At 40.2% G+C, this 26,329-nt stretch overlaps 1 protein-coding gene across 1 annotated transcript in view; it reads left to right on the top strand.

Moving 5' to 3' along the window:
- The window catches only part of plpp4 (phospholipid phosphatase 4), a 53,468-nt gene that overhangs the window by 16,428 nt on the left and 10,711 nt on the right, over positions 1-26,329 (top strand). Inside the window, exons 2-5 of the mRNA XM_040034469.1 lie at positions 13,668-13,776; positions 17,756-17,846; positions 21,382-21,445; positions 21,593-21,717. Coding sequence (XP_039890403.1) covers positions 13,668-13,776; positions 17,756-17,846; positions 21,382-21,445; positions 21,593-21,717 — 389 coding nt within the window. The remainder of the gene's footprint in view (positions 1-13,667; positions 13,777-17,755; positions 17,847-21,381; positions 21,446-21,592; positions 21,718-26,329) is intronic.

Genomic DNA, 26,329 nt, shown 5'->3' with positions numbered 1-26,329 from the left:
ACCTAAGATGTAGACAGAGCAGAGTTGTTCCTAAGAGCCTGCCCCTTGGATCCACTGTCAGGGGATACAGAGCAGACTTGATTCTACAGAGAGCACAAAATCACCTTTTAAGTGAAAGGATAAGACAGGTCCATTTCACCATAGATGCCCTCCAGATCAAGATCAGCCAGACCCTGCAGGAACTGGAAATCCTTCTACCCTCTCCAATCTTAGAGAAGGTTTACAAGTTTGTGGACAAGGCTCAGCGGGCCCAACACTCTAAAGGAAAAGAAAGACAACGCAGGAAATTTCACACCTTGCTTTCAAAAACACACACTCCTCATCCTGAACCTACACAACCCAGAGAAGAAAACACACCTGAAGTCAGTCAGGAGAAATGGGTTAAGAACTTTTCAGACAGGATTCTCACTGAACCTGAAAAGAGAGTATTAGCCAAAGGACTCAATTTTGCCATTTCTCCACAACAGTTGCCCATAGTGGACCTCATCACAGCCACAGAATCTGCCATACGGATTAATAAATTATCACAGACAGAAGCAGAGCAAATCAGGATGAAAGTCTCAGCCACGCTCTCCAGTGCCAAAGTCCCTCCATCCAACCTCACAACACAGGAAAAGAAGGCCGTCGCTTCCCTGAGCAAAGACCACAACATCACTGTTTTACCAGCTGATAAGGGAAGATGCACCGTGGTCCTAAACACTACAGATTACCATACAAAGATCACTACTCTCCTCAGTGACAACAATACCTACGAAGCCTTAAAGCGAGACCCCACAAGCAGCTACAAAAAGAAAGTTATAGCTTGCCTTCAAGACTTTGAAAAAGACAAAATTATTGACCGCCTTACATATCACCGCCTTTACCCAGGGGATGCCATACCCTGCATCTACGGACTTCCTAAAATCCACAAGGAAGCTGTCCCACTCAGACCCATAGTCAGTAGCATAAACTCAGCCACTTATAACATTGCTAAACACCTTGCTACCATCCTTGCTCCTCTCGTGGGGAACACCCCACACCACATCAAGAACTCCACCGACTTCACCGACAAGGTCCAGAAACTTACCCTGGATCCAGATGAAACCATGGTGTCCTTTGATGTAGTCTCTCTCTTCACTTGCATACCCACCACGGAGGCCGTGGAGACTGTCAGAAAACGACTACAAGAAGACAGCTCCTTGGAGGACAGGACCAACTTCACACCCGATCAGATTTGCACACTGTTAGACCTCTGCCTCACCACTACATATTTCAAATACAACGAAGGCTTTTACAGACAAAAACATGGCTGTGCCATGGGCTCCCCCGTGTCACCTATTGTAGCCAACCTTTACATGGAGGAAGTGGAAAGGAAGGCTCTTGGCTCTTTCAAAGGAAGAGTACCCAGCCACTGGTACAGATATGTGGACGACACCTGGGTCAAAATCAAGACACAAGAAGTGGAATCCTTCACTGCGCACATTAATGCTGTGGATAAAAACATCAAGTTCACCAGGGAAGACACAAAGGACAACTGTTTGCCTTTCCTGGACTGCGCTGTGCACATTGAAGAGAATGGCAACCTTAACATCGAAGTTTACCGGAAGCCCACACACACGGACCAGTACCTCCTCTTTGACTCCCATCACCTGCTGGAACACAAACTTGGAGTAATTAGGACACTACACCACCGGGCAGAACATGTTCCCTCTAAGCCTGAAGGAAAAAAGAAGGAACACACACATGTAAAGGAAGCACTCAAAACGTGCGGCTATCCTAAATGGGCGTTCTTAAAGTCAGCAAAGAGGCACAGAAAAGAAGACCAGACACCAGCGAGGGAGGATAAGAAGGACAGACGCAACAACATTGTCATCCCCTATGTAGCCGGTGTATCAGAAAAACTCAGGAGAGTTTTCTCCAAGCATGACATCCCAGTGCATTTCAGACCCAGCAACACACTCAGACAAAAACTGGTTCACCCGAAAGACAAAACGCCAAAACACAGACTTAACAATGTGGTGTATGCTGTACAGTGCAGCGAGGAATGCCCAGACCTCTACATTGGAGAGACCAAACAGCCACTTCACAAGCGCATGGCACAACACAGAAGAGCCACCTCCACAGGACAAGACTCAGCAGTCCATCTGCATCTTAAGGATAAAGGACACTCTTTCAAGGATGCCAATGTTCACATTTTGGACAGAAAGGACAGACGATTTGAAAGAGGAGTGAAAGAAGCCATCTATGTCCACTGTGAGCGACCATCTTTGAACAGAGGCGGGGGTTTACGACACCAACTCTCTGCCATCTATAATCCAGTTTTGAGATCCCTTCCCAGACGCCTTAACACCCACTCACATCCTGGGCCATCTGACCTCAGGAATTCGCATGATAAGGTGGGGCCAGGTTTCACAATGAACTCACCCGAAACTCTGGCTGATTGGGTCCCACACCCAGTTTCACACCTTGGCTCAGGCGATTAGAGGATCATCAGGGGGTCCTTTTGTCCCTCTGTGGGGGGTTACTCCCACTAGGTTTATATCTGGGACTCTCCACCATTTGACCTTAGAACTGAAGAAGCTTCTCGGATGAGAGGTGAAACGTCTTCAAGTAACTTAAAGAAGTCCAGACGCTCTTTCTGAAACATCAAAGATAAGCATTAAGTAATGTTGGCTAGAATTACACTTCTTTCTAGAGCAGCGATTTTGAAGAATCACCAGTAGCAAGTGGCTTAAAAAGAAGAACATTTTGTCAACATGGTGGAAATATGTTATTTCTAAACATATTCTTTGAAGTTTAAAGAATAAAACTTATGGTTACTACGGTAAGGCTAGCAGTACCCCACTGTTTATTGAAAAATACTTACTCAGCCACATATGTATATAGTTACACTTTACATGTTACACTTAAAGGAGCTTCTCAGCCGTGGAAAACTCTACCATGAAGCTCCTGGTGCACGGTTTTTGTGCTGATGTCGATGCCAGAGGATGTTTTGAGTGCTGCACTTTTCACTCTATAATTTTATGTGGTCTGCCAATTTTTTGACTGAGTTGCTGTCGCTCCTAAACTCTTAATCTTTGCAATAATACCACACTAATAATAATGTAGAATATCTTGGAAGGAAGTAATTTCAGAAAATGAAATTACTGATGTGTTGCAACAGTGGGGCCCCGGCTATCACAGCACCCCAATCAAATTCAGTGAGCTCTTTAGAACGACCCATTTTTTGACACACGTCTGTAAAGGCAGTTTGATTCTGCCTGTGACAGTGGAAGTGAAAACACCTGAACTCAAAGGTGTGGCCGACGTTTTTATTCATAGTAGTGCATGTTAATCATTATGCACTGCTGTGTATACCACCTCCATTTCCACAAATCAAATCTTTTGTATTTAACAGAGCCTGGAACCAGAGCCCGTTTAAAGGGAGAATATCTTTAACTCATCATTAAAGATATTGGTATGAACAAAAAGACTGTATAACATTGATGGTCACACACCTTTTTGCTTCTTGATGCTTTGCCTGTTAAGCATTGTGGCTGTTAGTAGGGATATTTCTGGGTGACTAATTTCTTCAAAGACTAAACAAAGGGGAAAAAAATAAACTAACCAACTTGTCTAAAATTTAGAAAGATGCTGCTATCAACTTAAACTGGAGAACTGTTTACTGGAAAATGTCAAAAACTCTCTAAATAAAGGCATTTGAAACAATTAATTGCATTCTTCAATAATGATTCATGCTGCTTAACCTGGCGTTGTACGATATAAATACAGCCCTACTTCGAGCCCCTCCTGGTAGATTGAACACCTCACCCTATCACTAACAGAGCGTGAGCTCATCCTTTCGCCTTTTAAAGAACTAACAGTTACAGTGTTAACAAACAGAAAAGGCGTAAATTTACAGATTTATGGTATTTCTCAACATTGATGCGCCATCTGGTGGCCAGTGGATGCATAGCATTTAGAACACAACAATTTAACTGCACTGGGCATCAATTAAAAAGTAAAATGGTTAGTTTAAACTTCTAGTGTGTTTGGTACCGACTAGTGACAATAGCAAAGATTGGTCAACTAGTCCACTAGTGTTCTTTGTTATATAATTGCTTTCAAAAAGCTTCGAGAGTTCCCCTTTAAATGACTTGAATGATTTGAGATGATAAGCAAACAGCTGGTAGCTTCAATGTTGACACAGGATAAGGTCACCCAGTCTTGTCTCCTTGATCTTTCAAATATTGGGAAAATCAAACCTTTACTGTCATTCAACCATCTTTTAGTACACACTTTGATTTTCTCCCACTTTGATCATTACAATTCACTCTTCCCGTGCATCTCTCAGTCCTCCAAAGCTTGTCACCAATTGGTGCATAGCACAGCAGCAAGGCTGCTAACAAAATCTAGCTGGCGGTCACATATTATATCTATCCTTGCATCCTTTCACTGACTTCCGTTGAAATTTAGAATCCAATTTTAAAAATATATTGGACAGGCCCCTGCTTACATAGCAGAGCTTTTGGGAATTTTATCATTTCCTTGAAGAACAATAGCCTGTTACATATCGTAGTAGTAGTACATGGATATTTCTGTTGTTTGTCTAACAGTCGTAGTAGTTACACCTGCATTACATATTGTATGGATTAAATCAATTGGATTACAGATGTGTAGTTAGGTTTAAAGGAGTTATTATTATTATTATTATTATTATTATTATTATTATTATTATTATTATTATATATCCCAATGTGTTAAACATTTTTTTAAATGTTATAGGCTGATGCCTGTTGCTTCATTCCTGTGTTATAGTGAAGCCATTATTGAAATGTGTGGAATTAAAACCCGTTGATAAGCTGCGTGCGTCAGAAATTCAGACGACAGCATTTTATTGTAGAACAGTTCCTTGTTGCTACTGTTTTATGTGGGAGCACTGAGTGTGGCAATTTTCTCTGCACAATGGAGAGAGAGAGAGCTCAACTAATATGATGAGTTAACACCAGTGGGGTGTTAAAGTTGATGCATTTACTCAGCATGCTCAGTGAATATAAGCTTTGGACCTGTTGAGCCTATGCAAAGCTTTCTGGCAAATCTTCAGTACATGGCAGCCTCGCTCTTCTCCTTCCTATTGTGGGTTGGTACTCTTATCTCACCATGTGCCCCCACCCCACCATGCTTCCTTCGTGTCCCTTTGGTGATGTCCTGCCAGCTTCATATGGCTGCATTTCCTAATACCTGCCTCAGATGTGAGGCTCTGACCTTTCCAAAAGTGTCTGTGGGGCTTTTATCGTGAACAGACACCTTCAGTGTTACTAAGCCAGCCCTTAGCTTTTCAATGCACCCTCTTGATTTAGCCAGCTTCAATGGGTAATTAAAATAAAAAAGGACCTAGTTTTCCACTGTATCCCCCACCAGGGTTTTGTGTGACAAGTGAAGGATTTTCTGTTTCTTTAGCCAACTTCAGACGGGATTCCTCCAGGGAAGGCAGCGCTAGCTCAGTGTCACTCAGCATCTATTTTGCTCCCCTCCTCTCTTCCCTGCCTGTGACAGGACTGATGCTATGCATTCCCGACACGTCTGGCCAAAGCCCTGACTGTAACCAGTAGCACAGACACAGAAAGAGAGGGCATGTGACACTTATTGCCCACACCAAATTCAGACTTGCAAAATAAAGAAGTCACTTGGAATTTTTTAGTATGTCTTGGAAATTCAGGTGACAGTGTTAATGCTAGTCATGGAGTTGGCTCTATAGGAACTTCTGATGGCTACATTAATATTATTAAGGGTGATTTTCCCCATAGCAGGTGTACGACCTTTGTTGTATGATTTAGTCATGTGTATCCAATCCAAACTCAAGCTGTGACTGTTTTGCTGGAAAAGGTTAAAGAACTTTTTCGCTCAGAGGCACAACGTTGCCTCAGCTCAAGACTCGATTTCCCAAGCCTCAATTCTGTCTCCAAACTCCAGCCTTTAAACCCCTGCCATAGCCGGTCACACAGCCTCGCCTCCAAGCTTGATGCCTTCTGTTTCCACTTGTTTCCCTGCTGTCTGGTCTCTTTGCAGCCTAAAAAAACAAATATGCAGCCTCAAATGTCATTATATCCAACAGAATTTTGCCAGGTAGATCGCTGCTAGCCTGATTTAAACTTCTCTTTTGAAAGAGTGCAATTATCTTCCAGCCTTCGGTCAGTGAGCAACAGTCACACACACACACAAACACACACGTACACATACAAGCATGTGTTAAGTATCAAGACAGGATTGCTGTGCTGTGGTCTGCAGGCCCTGGTAATAAATGAAATAAAATTTGCATAATTAAATCAAGAATGTATCCTCAGTTTGTCGTTCAGCTTCGCTCTTTCTCCACTGTGAACCAGCGCTAATCCAATTCCATCATCAGCAGCGCTATATTAAATTACAGATACCCGGTTGTCTTATTTTAATCCAGCTGTGCCAGAGGAGTTAGATTTGATTTTGCTGGAATAGCAGAGACAGGATTTTTTTTCTCTCCTATGTGGAATAAAAATTTGTAACTTAAGCAAAAACCCGTACTCGTCTTTTCCCTTTCAGCAGTGTTGAGTGTGTGTAAGTTGTGGATTTGTGATAAATCCAGGCTCACCCACTGTGACTCTCAGCCATCAATCATTACAAATTCTACTTTTGTAGGTTAAAACATCGCCACAGCACATTTCACAGATCTGCATACCATTCATCTCATTCAGCTCTCAGCTTACTCATTCACTCTATTTCTAACAGGGGGGGGGAAGTGTTTTTGACCCACTTTAAGAAGTCATTAGATACACTTCTATGCCTGAGTTGAACCGAACCAAAGAATTTAATAAAGTCTTCCAATTACCAAAAAGCTGTAAGCAAAAAGTTTATTTTTTTGCAACCATATTCTTAACATTTCTAAATCTAGTCTGTCATTATTGCTCAGTTATTCCTTTTAAACTGTGCTGTAGTCAGCTGAGACAATATAGAGATCTATCTGAGCAGCATTGAAGGAAGTCATTCCAAAACAGCCCACATGTGTGCCAACGAACCACTGGAACATAACTCAGCCAGAGATCAGAAAGCCAGCAGACTCTTCTCTTCTATTCTCTCCCATCATAGCACTTATTATTTCTCCCTTGCATAGCCCTTTCTCTCTTCTATCAGTACACATTTTTATTGATAAAACACAATGAAGCCCCCGCTCTTCACGTTCACTGCTGACCATTGAGATTCATTGAACTGCCCTGATTCTCAATTTGCATTTGATATTGTGCAGCGAAAATGAATAGGAGTTTACCAGAAGTCAATCAAATTCACTAAATAGTGAAGGGTGGGGTTTGACATAACCTCTGATCCTAATAGCTTGTAAATCTCAGAAGTTCATTTTTGAATAGCTGCCTCCTCTATGTTTAAATGACTGGAGTAATAAGTAGTGGGGGGGGGGGGGGGGGGGGGGTGCATGTGGTGGCATCAGACCGAGAGGAAGGGCAGTAATGATTGCCTACCTCTGGTGGGAAAAGTAATTTCGAATTCTGTCCCAAATGTGGCAGATGGTCAGCCCCGCACTCTCCTACCTCAGTCCCTTCACTACACACACAACTAGCTCTTAGTTGCTTAGCTGATTGCCAAATGTGCACCTCCTGAGAGTGCAGATGCAATCAAATGTGAATGACCTGACAAAATGCCTGCATCTTTATGAATGTGTCCCTGGATTGCATCACATATTGCATTGTAGCTGAGAACAACTTCAGTGCAAAGCACAGCAAAATGAGGACAGCAGCTTAACCCCACTTAGGAAGGAAGGAACTTGCTTGAGAGTTAACTCTAAAACACCAGACGAGACACTTGTACTGTGCTTTGAACTCTGTGTCATGGAGATTGTAAGGCTCCCTGATATTTTCCTTTCCCCTTGAGAGATGAAGGTCACACACTCTGTCTGCCACAGAAAGTGAGCTGTGTAGTGTAAGTGTTGCTCTGCTGCCTCCAGCACCTGTAGACAGTCACCTGTGTGACTGTAGTCTAATAAGGGCTCTGGGCAGTTTAGTCAAGCTACAGTAAGCAAACCCCTGCTTGCAAAAATAATGAAATCAGGACTGATGAAAATTCTCAGCTTCTGTTGGATGTATCTGTGATAAATTAGTATACAAACACAGTCTCTCTCTCTCTCTCTCTCTCTCTCTCACACACACACACACACACACACACACACACACACACACACACACACACACACACACACACACACACACATAGACGTTTAGCTGGAAGATTACTTTCAAACTTGCAACTCAACTTCCAGAAAAGCTGGAGCTTTGTATAAAATTAATTAGAAAAATGTAATAACTTACAGAATATTTAAACCCTGTCTTACATTAAAGGATCCAAGGACACATATCGAATGTTGAAACAGACGTTTTTGTTATTTTTTATCCGATGCCAGCAATCTGACAACCAAGGAGACCAAACACTGTAGTTGAGAAAATGTTTCTTTTCATGAGCTCTAGATTGCAGTCAGACCTGTTGAGTAAGACTTTGCTTTCATAATTCTTAAGCACAGACTTTCAGATACTATTTATCTGCTGGAGATAGTGTTTTAGGCCTGCCACGTCTTCTTTTGTCTTTCACGCGTCCAGTTTCCTCAAATTTTTTAAGGAGACACTGCACACCATGCAGAGATATGCCAAAGTTTCCACTCATAGCTCTTTGGGAATTAACTTGGTGCAAAAATGCATTGTTATACCTGTCAGAATGGGTTGTCTTTGGCATTTTTCATACATTCAACTAAGTTAAAAGTTAAAAATTTCAAAATTTGTTTTGCTGTTTTTATATTATTCTCAATTAAATGTTGGGTTAAATACATTTGCAAATCACTGTGATTTTATTTACATTTCACACTGTGTCTCAATTCTTTTAGAAATGACAATGGAAACTTGCCTGAAGTTTATCCAACTAAGCCATTTGGCTCTTCTGTGTGCCTTATTGCTTCACTGCATAACTAATTAAGGAACAATTCCATTACTTTTTTTTCTCTAAATCACTTTCTGTCACAGTGGCGCAGCAGAAGAATGTATTCCCGAGGCCACGATTCTGCCCACAGTGCATTGTAAATCAAGCGCTTTCGAATAAGAAGCTCATATTGTTCTTTCTGCTGTTGTATGCTAAATCTCCCAATTGTTTCAGCACGATAGAGGAAGAGCAGATGTTGGGAAATAATTTTGCTTCATTTCTTTAGCTGTGGCTGCGCTCATCAGATTTGGGATATGCATCAAGGAGAGATGGATAGGAGCCGGTGGTGATAAATTGGCCCAAATGCAGAGCTTTAACGATGAAGAATGGGGACGAGGCAAATTTCATCGCAAATGGGCAGTTGTGCTGTCTTCTATAAAAAGAAAAAATAATGTAGACATTAGTAGCATACCTTGTCTCCACTCAGCCTAAGTGGCCCTATACAATTGCACAATTTGCAGAAAAATCAGACTAACCGTCTCCATTAAATCTTTCTTAAAGGTTCTTTGCCAACAATAGTTACCTTTACATATTCACCTTGAGGTCTGTTGTTGGCTTAATCTATTATGCTTTGGCCCCTGTAGAGACGTTTATCACTTTGCTCAATACTGCTCCTACAGAGGGTAAACAGAAGCTGATAAAACAAAATGAAGTACTCCCCAGGCAGCCAGCAGGCGGTGCTGAGTTCAGGGCATTTGTTGTGCCTCCTCTTTATGGGCACTTAGCTGTCTATTCTTGCCAGAGATTATGTCGGTGGGCTCAGCGGAGCCTTGATGAGTCTGCTTTTATAGAAAACTTTTTGTGGTGCATTTCCTGATGTGGTGGCCTTTTTTGTCACTGCTCCTCTGCTGCTTTCTTCTCTGTGTCTCCTCCTATAGCTTCAGGTCCTGTGGTCATTTGCAGTGCCTGTTTGATCTTCTTGCAGTGAGCAGAATAAAGATGAGCATTTAACAGGAAATAAATAAATAAAAAGGCCATAATTCAGACCTTTCAGACATTTTGACCATCTGAATGTGCCAATTCTATCTTTGACGCAGCCCACCACCCCTCTCCACAGTTCTTTCAGAACTTTAAGAATCAGTTTGCCTGCAGATATTTTCCTGGATGACATACTGAGGACTTTTTTTTTCTCCGCATTGTCTCTTGATGCGATCAGCATGGCCCTTCCTTTATCAAACACAGAAAAGATCTTCCATCACCACCTTGTAAATGTGTTCGCTGCAATCTGTAAATTACAATAAAGGTGAAATTAATTTCAAGGTACTTCTATCCTCAGAAAGAAGAATGAATTCTGTGTTTGACTTTTGGAGCCTAGAGCCTTAAAGTGCACATAAACTACATTGGAATTTCACATTTTAATAAATTATATCACTTGGGGAAAAAAAGAAAAAGATGAGGCAAAAAATTCAATCTGAATTTCAGGCCAAAGGAAATCCCATGTGGGCAGCATTGATTTGTTAGAAGAGATTTGATACAAATTCTCCAAAAGAAAGAGGAATATTACATGTCCAAAAGGCATTTGATTTCGAGCTTATGAAAGCAATCATTTCCACTGAAGAGAGAGAAAAAATGCAATGAAAATACAATGCCATAATAAAACTGAGTCGGCCATTGTCCGTTGTTTCAGAATACGGCTGCAACTCAGTCAAGTTATTACTGGGGACCGAGTGGCAAAACTTCACAGCATCCATATTGTTTTTATTCACCATCGCCTTCTTCTATTCTTCATCATTTGTCTTCTTCTGTCTATGATAGTCCTAAAGCATATGGTTAAAAGTTCTGCAATTTGGCACACTGATTAGTGATAGTGGAAAACATAAGAATGGAAATCAGACCAAGTTTCATGTCTGAGCACTCTAGCACCATCAACAGGTTCAATATTGAGATTCCTTTAGGCCTCAGTCCTCGGCCACCTCTGGTTGCAAGGAACACATTTTTTATTCCCCAGCTGGTTGGCGAGTGGTATGGAACCAAAATCACCAGGTGAAGTTGGTTGCAAAGTGGGTGGAGCACCAAAAAGCTCCTTGTCAATGATTTGGTCACTAGCGGAGTGCTGGAGTGACGTGTAGTTTGCATGGAAGACAACAGCTTCTCTGCAAAGTGTATCATAAACTGGAACAGGAGATTGCTCACCTTCAAAGTAAAATATGTGTCTTAGTGTTGCAACCAACATGTTTCAAAAGGTTTTACTTTGAAGGTAAACAATTTTTGTTTACAGTTTGCATTTTATGTGTTCATGGGTTACCACAGTAAGCAGTTAGCCAATATTTGCAGACAGAGTGTACACCAATGTCTGTTACCTGTTACAGCAAACCAAAGCAGCTAAACAGAAAGCAAGTATTCTGGGCTTCTTCCTGAGATCTTCCCGAAAAAGTGTTTCATGTGACTAGCAGGGTTGGAGCAATAATAACAAAAACTAACTGAAACAAAAGAAGATTTTTTATGAGCCTTAATGCATTAACCATTTTTTGTCCTGGTTTAAAATGCCCTGTTTCTCTTTGCATTAACTAAAAACAATCTTTAGGTTTTTTGTTTTTTTTGCCCATCCAAGACAGGTAGTATTAAGCAGTCCAGCTAAAAGTTGATGCCTACGTTTTTCTTAAGTTCTATCTGCCTGTCTGTGACTAATTCAAAGAAGGAGACTCGCACACATTTATGTGCAAGAGTAACTGGACTGGCTAACAAAACACTGGAAAGAGAAGCTTGCACTATCTCACACAGAGGAAATGTGACTTCATTCTCTGCTAAGAACACCATTACTCCAGTACATTACGTCATATAACAAATTATTACTTGCTGGTATAATAATGCTTAAAATCTCATTACGGGATCTTTGAAGTTACACAATGAAAATGAGAGTTACAAAACCTGCAGAGAGAGAGATGCAACTACAGTACTGAGCTTGTTCCAGCTTATTTTCATCCCTTAAAAACATACATACATATGCGTCTGCTTTCTTTAAATTCATAACACATATGTAATTTAAAATCATAAAATAAAACATGACTCTAAATTGTTCATATTAAGATATGTTACAAATCTCAAACCACTCTTAGTCTTCACATCCATACAAACCTAATGTATGCATTTGGCAGGAGCATGCAAAGTTAGTATAAGGTTAATATTATTATTATTATTATATGTGGAACAGCAAACTTTAATGGACCCATATAAAGAAGTGATTACACACCAGAGCAAGTCTGTGCATGCTGTGCATTCTAACATGACCCATGAAAGAAAATATGTGTCGCTATCTTCAGGGAGCGTGTGCCTAAAACTCATTAAGAATGTAATGACTGGATGCAAGATAAGCTTTACAGAGCGACAGGTAGATCATTGCAGTATTTAATGATCCAAGAGCGCCGCGTGCGCTCCTAATGGAGGTTCAGTTCGTCCATTTGTGTCTGTATCTAAGGTGAGTTGGGGGGGTGGGGGGTTTCTTCACTTGACTGTGTGTCTGTACTGCTCTGTTTTTAATCCCCGGGGAGTAAAATTATATTTCCAGTCACCGATACCTGAACAACAGAGTTAAAGAGAATACAAGCTGGGAAAATTGAGTAATTTATGAAGCATATTGCGTGTCATTAGCACAGCATAATATATTGTGAACCACATACCGTGAATGTAATGCCGCTGAAGTGAATCATGCGCACGGGCCCAGCAAGGTGTAAAATGAGAAAGTACTGATTAGGCTGCTCCTTTGCAAAAACATCAGGAGACATTATTATGAGCCGACCAGCAAATAGACTTGGCCCAGTGTGTAACGTGCTGCATGTGTCCTTGAGAGATTAAAATTCTGTAATTGTTTTCCCTGTGAAAATAAGAAAATTTGTTGTTTATCCTTCTTATGTAGCCAATGTTTACAGAAGACACATGAGCCCAATGGCCTTTTTAACTTTCCACAGTTAAATTCTCGCCGGCGAGCCGAACGAGATCCACAATATTCTCCAATTTCTGCCGCTGGACAATGAGCATGTCTATTGGAGTAGATAAATGCTTTGCTGAAGGGCCCACATTGTGGAGGAGAACATTATTCACTTGGTATTTCTTCCTATGCTGCATCAGTTCATCTGGAGGTTGGCCTGTTAAATCCAAGAACTGCTACAAGTTTAATCATATTAAACTTTTTGTTGAGGGGGTGGAGGGTTAAAATCTATTCAGCTTAATTAAAACATCTGCTGCTTTTGCCGATTTAAAGTCATTAATTGAATGGATGGATTTATTGAAGTCCTTGTTTAAAAAACACTTTTAATTGAGGTCTCTTGGAGCTCACTTGCAGAACCGAGGAGCTTGAAGCGTGTTGCAGTGCATTGACAAAAAGACCTTGTTGAAATGACAGAGAACAAGGTCGCGCCTGACAGATCACTGGGTGGCCCAAGAAGACTGGAGGAAGTAGGGGCATGCTAATTTGCTCCCACTCAACAAGTGTGTGTTGGAGAGGCAAAGCATGAAATGGACACGGTGGACCAGCGTGCCCGTTACACGCTTTGCCGTGAGACCACAAAGTAGTTGATCTTGGGTAAAGACATCCTGCTCACATGGACTCAGTTGTGGTTACTTTTGCAGAAGAACGACAGGGTCTTCTTTTTCTGGAAGTACTTTGCACATATTAAAAAGTCATGCAATCTCTCAAATTGTACTTTTTTATTACTTGTGCATAATGTGTTAGTTACTGATCAATGTGCATTTATTCTCTGCCACAGATTTACAGAGTTTCTGGAGCCCTTTGAGAGAGTGATTCAACCAGAGGAGCTTTGGCTCTACAAGAATCCTCTAGTTGAGTCAGACCACATTCCCAAGAGGGTCATGTTCGTAAGTACTGCCTGTTTAACTATGCATTCCTCTTATGTCAGACTTGGCACTAAGCACTTGGTAATTTTTGCGTTGTTTCCATGTTTAACAATTTCTGCATCATTTCTGCACATGGTTGTATTTTTACTGACGAGCTGAGGCCTGAATCCTGGTAACAAATACGAAAACAGCTTTAAAGAACTGTGGTGCTTAGCGCAGCAATGTAAATATCTGTTTTGGACAGCCGTAGGTGGTCCTCTGTTAAGATGAATTTCTAGCCGATGCAGCGTGGATGGAAAGTAATTTTTCTCTGCCTCTTGCTGGAAGCACTGAACAGATAACCTGACGTTTTTATCCAGCATCGATTGGAGGGTCTGCCAATTTTGACCTCAGTTAACAGCAACAATCACTGGCTTCAGTACACTTAACCAACAATGCTCAAATCCCTGAGTAAGTCATTGTTTTCTACCTCTAATGATACCATTTGAAAGAGTGATTATAGTAAAATAGGACAACACAAAAACAGCTTTAAGCCCTTTATATAAAATAAATAAATGCATAAATTTATGTATGAGTGTATAAATGTGAATTATGTGTCCCTCAAAGTGTTTGAAGTTGAAGTTGCAGTGAAATGAAATATAAAACAAGATCTGTTGAACCTTAAAACCTGAACAATCTGCACTCTCAGGAAATGAGATGTCAAGCAGACCTGCTTTTTAAAGGTGGCATTTCATTTAAAGGTGATATTTCATGACTCAGTCCCCAAAACTGAGTTTTAACAGTGATTGCATTCTGCCATGCAACATCATACAGTAAATGGTTTCCAAAGATTGATCAAACTATCTTTTAGAGCTTTAACAGTCAGATATCTCGTGGCAAGAGAGCAGGACCACTACTATGTTATAACAGGCTTTGCATGCTGTTACACTGTCCTGTGGCAGAAATGGTATTTAAGCTACAGATATTTACAATTATCTCTTTGATATTTCTTAATATTGCAATCAAGAAATTACTTATTTTAGCATAACATTCTCAGATCGGTTACATCTGTATGTAATCGTTCACAGCAGGACAAGCTTATCTACATTATTCATTGTTAGAAGACCTTTTAGAAGGTTCTGACTGTTTAATCAAACCATCTCAGCAGGCAAACATTTGGATGCCTATTGCTCATGTAGCGTACCTGTTGAAATGTCAGCGTTTGAGTGACTGGTGCTCCACTCCATCCTGTGCTGCTTGACACACATCAGTCAACAATCAAATTATTATGTGCAGAAACAGCTGCGTAGTAGGTGGTAAGTTCTAACTGTCTGTCAATTCGAGACAACTGTCAGCTTACGCAATGCAAAACCCAACACCTTTACCCCAGGTGCCTGAATACAGCCCATTAAACATCAACAACTGATCCACTTGAGCTTATCTTGGCAGCTCTTCTTGATGTTTAGAAGCTTTTGTGACAGAAAAGTTAGTGCTTAACATAAAATGGCTAAAGCAGAAGCAGATTTTCTCAAATGGAAAATAAATAAAAGCCGAGCTTTAAATTGCTCATCAGTGAAACATTTGATGGGTAATTTGTGATAAGCACTTGAAAATGCATTAGTCATAGAACGCGCCAGTCGAGCAGAAAAAACACTCACATTCACATAAGCAAGCGATTACAGTTTAACAGCTGAGCTGAATGTCCAGCCAAACACCATTCACGAAGAAGATTATTTAAAGCTTATCATCACTCTTTTGGTTTGTGTTTAATTTATAGATTATCACAACTTCAGTGTGCAAAGATCTTCACTCATGACATGACTGTAAATTACCCCACACTCCCACCACCCTACAGTCGTCTAGGAAACTATGCACAACTCAAGTTATTCAGTGTCACTGTTCTAACAACAGCTCTGAAGGTGTGGAGAATTTATCTAATAATTAAAAGCTGCCCATGAAGTGGAAAAAAAGCTTTACAAATCAGTAAAGTACAAAAATTGCAGCTGTTCCCATTTTTGCACTGTTTATGCAAATACCGGTAGTTGATTATGCATGATTTCCAGATGAAGCCTTGAAGAAGTTAATATGAGTATAAAGTATTCTAAAACATTATCTACAGTAATAATCTCTCTATGAAGTGAAATTAAATTTGCTCCTAATACTAGGCAGTGATATTACCGTAATTGTTTTATGAATTAGTTGCTATCCTGCATGAGCCCTAAGGAGATGGGCAAATCTCAAAAGTACATGTAAATGTAAAGAAATATAAACATTGCAGTTTACAAATGTATTACAAATATGATAAAATGCTGTTATATAAGGAGTTAAAGAACAAGATATGTGTCTGTTAAGTATTAAATAGGCTTACTGTTAATTGATTAAAAGGTTTGCTTAGTAAATGTAAAAGAAACAGTTAACAAAATCTTTATATTCTAAAATGACGTATGGAAAAGCCTCCAGCTGAGCACTTTGGACATTTCAGTCTTGATCTTTTTGAATGTCATGCGTGAGAGGTGGATCTGGCTGGGAACCCAAAAACATTGCATGCCCATGATGTACTATACTGCCAAAATTATTTGCTTGTTTGCCTTGAGTGACATCCAATTCTTAATCCATAGGGTTTAATACAGGTTTTAGAGATCACCCTGGGTCAACACACCTGAATCAAATCATTAGTTCATTACCAGGCCTCTGGAGAACTTCAAGACATGTTGAGGAGGTAATTTAGCCATTTAGATCTGCTGTGTTGGATTAAGGATGCATCTAAAACCTGCAGAACACCTGACCTCGGGGCCTGGAGTTCCCCCACCCCTGGTTTAATACAATGTTAGCCCATCCTTTGCAGCTATAACAGCTTAAGCTCTTCTGGGTAGGCTTTCAACGAGGTTTAGGAGTGTGTTTATGGGAACTTCCAGAAGCCCATGTTGGACAATAAGGCCTGGCTCGCAGGCACCTCAGAAGTATTCTGAGGTCTGGACTGTGTGCAGGCCAGTCAAGTTCTTCCACACCAGCTCAACCATGTCTTTTTAGACTTTGTCTTTATGTCTTTTCAGGCTATGTCTTTATAGGCTTTGTGTATGTAGGAACAGGAAGGGGCCATGAATGCTTTTGGCACTATAGTGTAGCAACTTTTCAATCACAAGGTTTCCGCGCTTTGCCTGATTTATTGTGTGTTTCACTCTAAATATGCCAAAATGTACAAAATAAAGATGCTATAAGAAAATTTTATATGTCCCCATTTGCATTTGCAACGATAATATATTTCATGTATGTTAAAGTTATAAGTTACATTGTCCAGAGTACACTTTGTCTTTTATTGTACATTAAGTTTTGCATTATGTTGTTCAGCTTTAGTAGGACGTGTGCACTTTGCACCAAACCGACTGCCGTGTTACAAGGTTAAAAAAACCCACAGTGACTTGTTTAAATTGAAATTCAGAGAGCAACTCTCGCTTCACTTATGAGTGTGAATGAAAGTGTGATTACATGTTTGAGCTATTTTGAGGGGATAGTGAGGTGCAAAATGAGATCATAATTGGCGGCGATACACAAACATACTCAGGATGTACACAGCTGAACTAATGAACAGGACTCACAGGGAAAGGAATATATGTGCGTTATAATAATGGGACTAAAACACTACCTTTGTTTTTTGCTACCTCTGTTGCTTAAGGAAAAGAAAATATGCAGAATTTGTCCAGAGAGTAATTAATAGATTCTCGGGCATGAATAATTACCTAGGTGCTGAGAGGGCCCCAATCTCATACCAAACTAAGGGCATAATTCTCTCAGCTCAGGCACGAAGAACCACTGAACAATAAAGAAGCTTGTTTTGCCCCTCAGTTTGCCTTGTTAAAATTAACTCTGAATAATAGATGGGCTCGGGTCATTCCCAGAGGCACAAATCATTTCACAATTAACCTGCAAAAAAAAAAAAAAAAAGACCTAATAGAGTGCTGTAGTACATCTCTAATGTCACAGTAATAACCATATATTTGTCACTGTCTTTATTTCCTTACAGGCAATTTCATTCCTTACTCCACTGGCAGTGATATTTGTGGTGAAGATAATTCAGAGGACGGACAAGACAGAGATAAAAGAGGCTTGTTTAGGTTCGTGGAGTTATTTGTTTGAAATGTCACAAATTTGTTGCTGATTATTGTCAGTGTAATCTAGCCCATTAGAAGTCTTCAACTGACATTTATATTGCATGTAGTGTAATACTGTGTGGTTTGGATTTCTTGTAAAATAACTATTAAAAAATGTCTGTTTCTTTAATCCGTTTGATCTTTCCACAGTTCGACCTGGTTTTACTTAACGGTGCAGATCTTTGTGTTTGCCTGGTACTGCACAAATTGATCTTAATCACAGCAACCACGAGTATTTACCAATTGAAATTTTATGCTGTTTGTTCTATCAGACAACATCTGAGCGTTTCCTCCGCACTGATGTGCCATTTTCCACTGGGTCCAGAGGCCTGCAGAGGCTTTGGCACATCAGACAGCATTAAGAAAGTTTAACACAAATCCAATTAAAGATTCTCCCAAAGATGAATGGGAGGGAGCGAGCGTAGCTCAGTGCATCCCGAGATTACAGTGTTGTGTAGAACTAAACAGGCCCATTACTGCCTGCAGAGAGGCACTCCTAGAAGCTGAATGAGAAAGCAGCATCACGCCGAAGAACAGACTAAAAGGAAGCCCATTATTTTGACAAGTTTCTACATGATCACATTACTGAAAGTAGCTTTGAACCAATTCTTCCGCAAGACTGAATGAGAAAGAAAAGGAAAGCAGCTGTTCAACTGGGTCTGTGGTTAAAAAGTAGCTTTACCTACAGACCAATTTATTTTTCATGCCAAACTAAAATCACCGAAAAGTAGCTGTCCTCATATTCTTGCTAATTTATGGGGTTTCAAGCAGTCCCCGAGGGTCCTCTAACTCTGAATCTATAAATCAAATTTTCAGACAGATTTAATTGAACTTTCATAATTTGTGGGTTTTGAGTTAGATTTTCCGAGTACCAATGAAAATTAGTTTTTCTAATGTACTGGGTTTTAATGTTTGATACAGTGCAATCTACTAACACACTGCCTCTTTGCCTCATTTTCTTTGGAGTGAAAAGGATTGTTTTTCTTTTTAGAGTTGTCTAATAATCCTTTATCATTCCCAAAGTCATGCCGCTTAATTACGTGATTATCTCAGTGAGTATACAACGATGCCATCTTGGAAGTTTGATTATATTATATACGACTCTCGGAGAACGGCAGATGATCCTGTAATGATTTTTTATGTGTGTTTTTGGTGACAAAGAATGAATAATATTGCTCAGCATCTGAGTGTGAGATCCCATACCACACATATAGTGACGTTCTTACTTACTTGTGTTTTTTTACTGTGTGTATGGGGATCAATCTTCCAGCAAAGTACAAGAATGCATTTGTGTTTACGCTCATGTGTCAAAGCATCAGCATCTAGTTATGAAAGTACTATATAAAAAACGAGGCTCTATGTTTGAACACCTGTGCTGTTAAAAAGAGAGAAGATTTAGAGGGTAGCAATATATTAAGGATATGACAATCGATTTAAACAATCGGTGATTTCATCAAATCCCACGAATCACCTTGTTTTTCTGTAAGAGCTGAAAGAGAGGGTCTTTGCTAATGTAATGGCCGCAGTCCTATCTTTATTCATGAGGCTACTAATTTCCTGAAACTGTGCCCTAGAGTAATCATTGGGGCAAACTCTAGGGTATATGCATATGAATGCGACCAGATTTGGTTTGCAGAGGCATAGCCCCAATCCAAATGTAAGTAGAGCTATTTGGCATAGGGACTGGTGCCGGATGAATACTATATTAGGGGGATGAATATATTAGGATCCCTCATGGTGGGCTAAAAAATGGCTAATCATGCAAGCTCCTCTCGGACCCTTCAAGATTAATTAGTGGATGTGAGGTGAATTTTGGCCGAACTGGAAGCACAGAGTTGCAGGGTGGGAATATACATGCGTGCCATATGGCAGTCCACCGCACTAGATGCACATTATATTTATAGCAACCACTTTCATCAGCAGAAATCTGCTTATTGTGTAGCAGGAGTTAAACGGGCATTAAGCGCAAAACACAAACTGTCAAACTGTGTCAGCGTTACGTTTGGCTTTAGGTCAGCAAAAAAATCATTAGTGCATTAATGACCGTCAGCAAGCACCAAAAAGGATTTGCTAACATGTTAGGGAGTTGGAGTGGAGCAATAGTTTTATCCTGACAGAGATCTGACAAAGGATGAGGGAAACACGCTGCAATTTAACGTCCCTGCCGAGACGGTATGTGCCTCATTCTGGGATTTCATTTGATCTGCACTGGTTTGCCCAAATTATCCAGCTGTTAAATAATACTGAATCTGTGCTCCTGTCAGCCACTCAGGAAGATAATTCATGTGTGTTTTGGTGGTAGGATGAATGGACTCATTTCCACTGCGGACTACTGGGATGAACCTATGAGGTCAGGGTACTAATGATGAGTCCCGGTGGTTTTCTTTACAGCTAATTAAATGAACATACATTTGCAGTATAACACCTACCTGTCAACCTATTGGAGTTTTCCTGTTCCCCATCACGGATGTTGAATAAAGCAAGAATTGCTTCACAGTCAGACTAGGCTCTAAAAGGATGCGCTTATGTCAGTTTTTCTGTGAGGATTCTTTCTTCACTTTTATCACATTTTCAAAACTAACAAGTAACACATCAATCTCACCCTTTGTATTTAGTACTAATACTGTTACTAAGCTTAGACATTATATTCAAATGATCTATTTTTTACTGCTTACCTACGTTTTGTTGGTGTGCAGTAGGGCTTACCCTTGCCCATCTTTTCCAGCTCTTCTAAGTCTTTTTCAAAGCTTTTCTCAGCCAACTTCTCACCTGCTAGATGTCCATCTATAGAATAGACATGCTCAAAAGCAAGGCATGTGTCTCATTGTATTGGTGGAAGAGCAGTGGCTCTATTTAAGGCTATCTCGCATACTCATTGCCGACCCAGTTGATAGCCACGGCTTCAGTTTGAGGTCCTCATTCTTATTCTAACACCCAGCTGCATAAATCTGAATGTTGCTGCTTCATGAAGCTGTCATGACCACTTCATCTGCAAAAGAGACAAAGATGTAATCCTGAGATGATAGAATAAGACACCCTATGCCCCGAGCCTTGACTGAACCTAAAATTTTATCACTACTGTGAGATGAGAAAGCTTATTGCTGGATTTGATCTGACAGACATCTGTTATATTTGGTCCACGGCAATTTACCCAGACTCCTAAAACAAAAGCTAGATGGGGCATTTATAGTAGCTCAAAGCACCACGAGTCTCACAGGGTAGCTAAGCATACAATTTTGTCAGTCCTACTCGCTACTGTTGCTGCTCACACATGACCCTAACAACCATGTGTCCACCTGCAAGGGAAATTCCCATCGATGTTTTATTGCTATATTATATCAGAAGAGAAGTAAACCTGCCCGAATCATTGTCACACTGACAAAATGAATGATTTACTGCAGCGTGATGGTTTCAATTAGTCCTACAGATGCTGAAAAATGTCAGTCTTTGTACCCCAACACTGTAAAATGTTCATTTCTATGTGTCTCTTTTCCTTCAGCTGTATCCCTGGCTCTTGCTCTAAACGGAGTCTTCACAAATACTATCAAGTTGATTGTTGGCAGGTACGTTAAACAAGCCCATGTTTTTTTTAAAGGCAGTGTCAGTAATGCTAAATGTTAGGCTCTTGGCTCTTGCCACATGAGATCCCTTTTTCACTCTTGACAAGTAAAATGAAATTCTTCCCGTCGATGGTATTGTTTGATTTTCAGACCGAGGCCAGACTACTTACAGCGTTGTTTCCCAGATGGGCAAATGAATGCAAAGATGCTTTGCACTGGGGAGCCGGCGGTAGTCTCCGAGGGGCGCAAGAGCTTCCCCAGCAGCCATTCCTCCTGTGAGTATCACAAAGTGATTGACATAAATCACCACCAGAAGTTGCAACACAATGCCAGAAGATATCAGACACTCATTAAAACAGCATGGTGCTGTGAGCAACATTTCACCAAGTAGAAACAAAATCTATGACTGACTGGCTGCTGTATATATGAGGTGTATCTTGTTGCTCTCTCTCTTTCGTGGTAATTACAACATGTAGCAATCAGTTTCATTCAATTTGCGCACCCTAAGTAAGAGTTGAACGCACACCCACCGTTTGATCTGATATCCTGCTGTGCTCAGCTGTGCGTTCCGGCTTAGGACACACAAAATCTTATCCTCCAAGCTGTTTTCACTTCAGCAGTATGTTAAATAATTCAAATGTTTTCCTGTTGTCCAGCAGACGAATGTTAAGCGGTATCCATGGAACATTTGCTGGAGGCCACACAGATGCTGAATAAACTCTTGGCATAGCGTGATGCATCTGGGATGTAAAGGCTTTAATCAAGAAGATACATCTTTGCAAAGATCTATTAATGGTCTTGCCAGCACTGAACAAAAATGTGACTGCATGGCTTTGGTGTTTTGGGTTTTTATTTTTTTACGGTGTTTTGTTCTGGTGTTTCTCCTCATATAAAAGTGCCTAAAGATGGAATTTAAAACGGGTTCTTTGCTAAGTTGTCTGTTATGTGACACAGCACTGGTTCCTCCCTTGAGTTAGGTGCCTTTTTCATGTTTGAATGAGTCATACGTCAGTGTTAAGTGGCAGGAGCCTGGAGAACTATTACTCAAGATATGAAAAATTGCAAGAAAGTCTGGCTGCTTGGAAGAAACAAGGGGTGGCTCAAGACTTTTGCACACCACAATATCTGTTTTGCGAAATTAAAGAAAGCATCTTTGTGTGCTTTGCTACCGCTGTGACATGCATGAAATGTATTTTGTTTTGCTTGCTTCTGCATTTTCATTACATTTCTACTCTACATCCTCATTCAGAGTTGACAAGGTAATTACGCAGTAATCATTTGTACTGCAGGAATGTGCAAATAAGCAAATTGTTGCATCCTACCGAAACAGTTATTTGTCACAGTAGTGAAAAGAGCTGAAAATGCACGATGCATCTTAAACACCTCTTCTTCTTTTTTAAAGATTCTAATGAAACCAAATGAGAATTATTCGAATTATTATTGAGGTATATTGGGCATATGTACAAGAAACGCTCTGCTTCTGAAATGCTTGGGAAATTTGTTTAATTGTCATCCTGCTGTGAGTGTGAATGTTTACAGCAGGCTTCTAATCAAACATGAGATCACTGGGCTTTTGTGTGTTACATGCCAAGACCATGTGAATTCAATGATGTAATTTCACAGCCCAGATGTATTTGAAATACATATTTGTTGTAATAATGCTAAAGTCTAATGCTTACAACCTCTCAAACACCTGCTTTAAAGAAAGGCTTTGAAGTGTTGGCTTTGTCCCATTAGACATGGCAAAGAGGGACGATGCTCTGTAATTCACCGCAGCACTGAGCATGGATTACATTCATCTATGCGACAGCTCTAATAGCCTTATGTTGTTGCACAGTGAGTAAGAAAGTGATTGAGAGAACAGTGCGACTGGGGACATAGGGAGCGCCCATACACTAGCACATCTAGAGAGCAGAAGAAATCCAATTTCCCATCTCTGTCCCTTTTCACCAGACATTGCTTGTTGGACCACGAATAAGTTACAGAGCTTTTACTCAGACAAATGTGGCGTGGGACAGAAGAATAGGGCCAAAGAGAAGACGAGAGTGAATGGAGCCTTGTTTAAAATGGCATCTGGATGTCTCACAAAATCAGTTCTGGCTTGTGTGAAGACATACACTCAGACTATAGGGGAAAAATAAACAGTTTTGCACTCACAGACTCAGAAATGAGGTCACAGATATGCAGCTTGTGTCATTAAAGGACGCACGGTAAAATGCAAACGAAATCCATCAAGAATAGCCAGAACAAAGATATACATATATATCGGATTCCACTGTTTGTCGACAGCTATTTTTTAAACACTCAGACTATTATTATTGCATTTGAAAGTTGTTAAAGCTGCTCACGTTGCCCCTGATTAGATTTCTTTTTCTTCGCCTCATAGCAAAGTAAAAGAATAACATAAATTGGAGGAGACAGGTTCCAGAAAAAAGAAAAACAAACAGATAAATAGCAACTCCCCTGAATTCGCTGCACCAATATCCACAGCGATAAAGCAACCGGGCCCTAAAGCATTAGCTCTAATTGTCTACTTCATATTCATATTCATCTCACCACTCTCCCCTTGTGAATATTAAGCCATTAGATATGATCAATTAATAAACACTTTTGAAACCCATCTGCCATCTTACCATCTACAGTCTCTCCGATTCCTAAATGAATCCTGAGAGATGGAGCTAATCACATCTCCAGCTCCTGCTTCTTTCACTTATGCACAACTATCTATATTAAATTAGCCTTAGCTTGCCATGTCCATCATATTAGTTGAATGTCTAGGGAGAATTAGGCTGCAGCAGCGTGTCCTCTTATTTCTGCTATAACGCAGTCAGACACAGTTCAGTGCAGAGTGAAGGAGCAATTATACAGCGCTAATAAGGAGGTTCTGTTGAGCTTGTGTATGTTAATGGATGAAACAGTCTCCATGCTCAAGTGATTAATTAATATGCATTACTTCTGTGAGAGTCAGGGTTGTGTCCCACTTGTTCCTGCTGGGGTCAAAAGTCGAAACAGCAAGGAGAGTGTGAGGAAGGCTGGGAGATTGGAAGCATAATAATATGAGTTTGGAGTGTGGTGTTGATGGAAATTCATATTATAAAGTAACACATAAATAAGTAATGAGTTAATTGTTTAAAGCTAGAATGTAGATAAGTTTGGTGTAATGGCTCAGCCGCAGCCACTGAGATCTTTCAGACTGAACTTCAGCATTGCTCTGAGCTCATACTAATATTAGCACATTTGCTGTGTTAATTCTAACACGCCAGTGTCACAGATAAAAATCTTTGTGAAAGTTAGACTTGCAGATTGGCAGTGATCTTGGTTACATCCCAGGGAAGTTACTTTTACCTAATAATAATCAACAGGGAGAATGCCATACGTTCAGTGTCAGGAGTCACAGGGATGTAAAAATTGACATAAATCTGTTAAAAAAAGCAACTGCCAGAAAATAAGGTTTAAAATGATCTCCTCCCTCAGGTTATACATATAAATGCATGTGGAAAGTCAAGATAATATTAAGTCTTACTCCCAAGTGCAGACATACTGTAATCAATGTCTCTGGCTCATCCTACCAAATACAGTGAAGAAATGGCAAGCTAATAGATACAGAGAGCCAAGAAGCCGAGATTACTGGCTGAGCTTGACTCCGTGTCCTGCCAGAACTACAACTGAGTTTAATGTCAGCTTTTTTATACAGACCAAAGTCCTGAACATTTTAACTTAATAGTATAAAGTAATTACCTGTGGGAAAAATGTCTATCAAATCACATGGCAACCTGTCCCGCTGTTGAAATGCTCCAGTCAAAATCCAAAGTAGGTACAGGAGCGTTTCTTGTATAAGAAATAATTGTGCAAATCTTTTGAGAGCCTAAAGAAAAACTCCTAGTTAGCAAATTCTATCTCATTATTTCAATTGCAGCTCTGCTATTGCCTTTTCTGCTGCACCACATCTCTAAAAAGATGCAGCTACAATTAAAAATCAAAAAGCAAATTAAAAAAAAAAAGGCCTGTAGGCTCAAACCTATAGGTGGTTGCTGGGGCGACGGAGGGGCTGAACAGCAGGCAGCGATGCAGAGCAGCACATGTTAGTGAAAGAAATGGGAAATGTTGGTGTCTAAACAAATTCGAGGTCTTAGTTTGGTGTATGAGGCGAGGAGAGTAAGGCATGTAAGTGTGTATGACGCAGTCCAGCTTGAGCAGTCTGCCTGAACTAGCTTGCAGACTTTGCAAGCTAGCTCCATTTATGTGGCTGAGCGTTTCCTTTGGATGCACCAGTGGATGCAGTTTCTAACACGTTTACCAAAAAGAAAAACTTTCTTGCATCATTTCCATCTTTAAAAAAAGTGCAATGTTGGTCCTTCTTCACTTGAAACTTCTGCGCAAACCTTGTGTTTGTTTGAAGATGAAAAAAGGCAATCACCCTGTACTCATTACTCTCATTAGGCATCTCTGTTTAGTCTCAGGGGAATAACTTTTTCAAAGCTTTTGAAATGAATGAGACAGATTCATTAACATGATGTTTCCCCCCCCATCCTTGGCCTCTTCCCTCTGTCCTCTTAGGGACTCCTGCCACTTCTGAACAAGACAATAACATCCCAGTCATTATTAAATTAAGTATAACCCATCTTGGTCATATATGCAAATTTTACATCTACAAAATGTATTTGCGCACTTCTTTACACGTAGCCCGGGCAGAGCACATACTTATTGTATTATTCATGCCGAAAAAGCATTTCTATTAGAGCAATCCTCAAGATGTTGACTTACTGTGTCTACAAACATAAACTTTGTGTGTACTATGGCAATAAAAAAGACGATTTTGGCTCAGCTTTGCAGCAGGTTAGATTTAATTTATTCACATTTGTTGTTTCTGTCAATAAATTCTAAAAA

The sequence above is a fragment of the Simochromis diagramma genome, unplaced genomic scaffold (genome assembly GCF_900408965.1).
Source record: "Simochromis diagramma unplaced genomic scaffold, fSimDia1.1 OVJJ01000481.1, whole genome shotgun sequence".
Classification (NCBI taxonomy): Eukaryota; Metazoa; Chordata; class Actinopteri; order Cichliformes; family Cichlidae; genus Simochromis; species Simochromis diagramma.
This window is presented reverse-complemented; position numbering and strand designations above follow the sequence as displayed.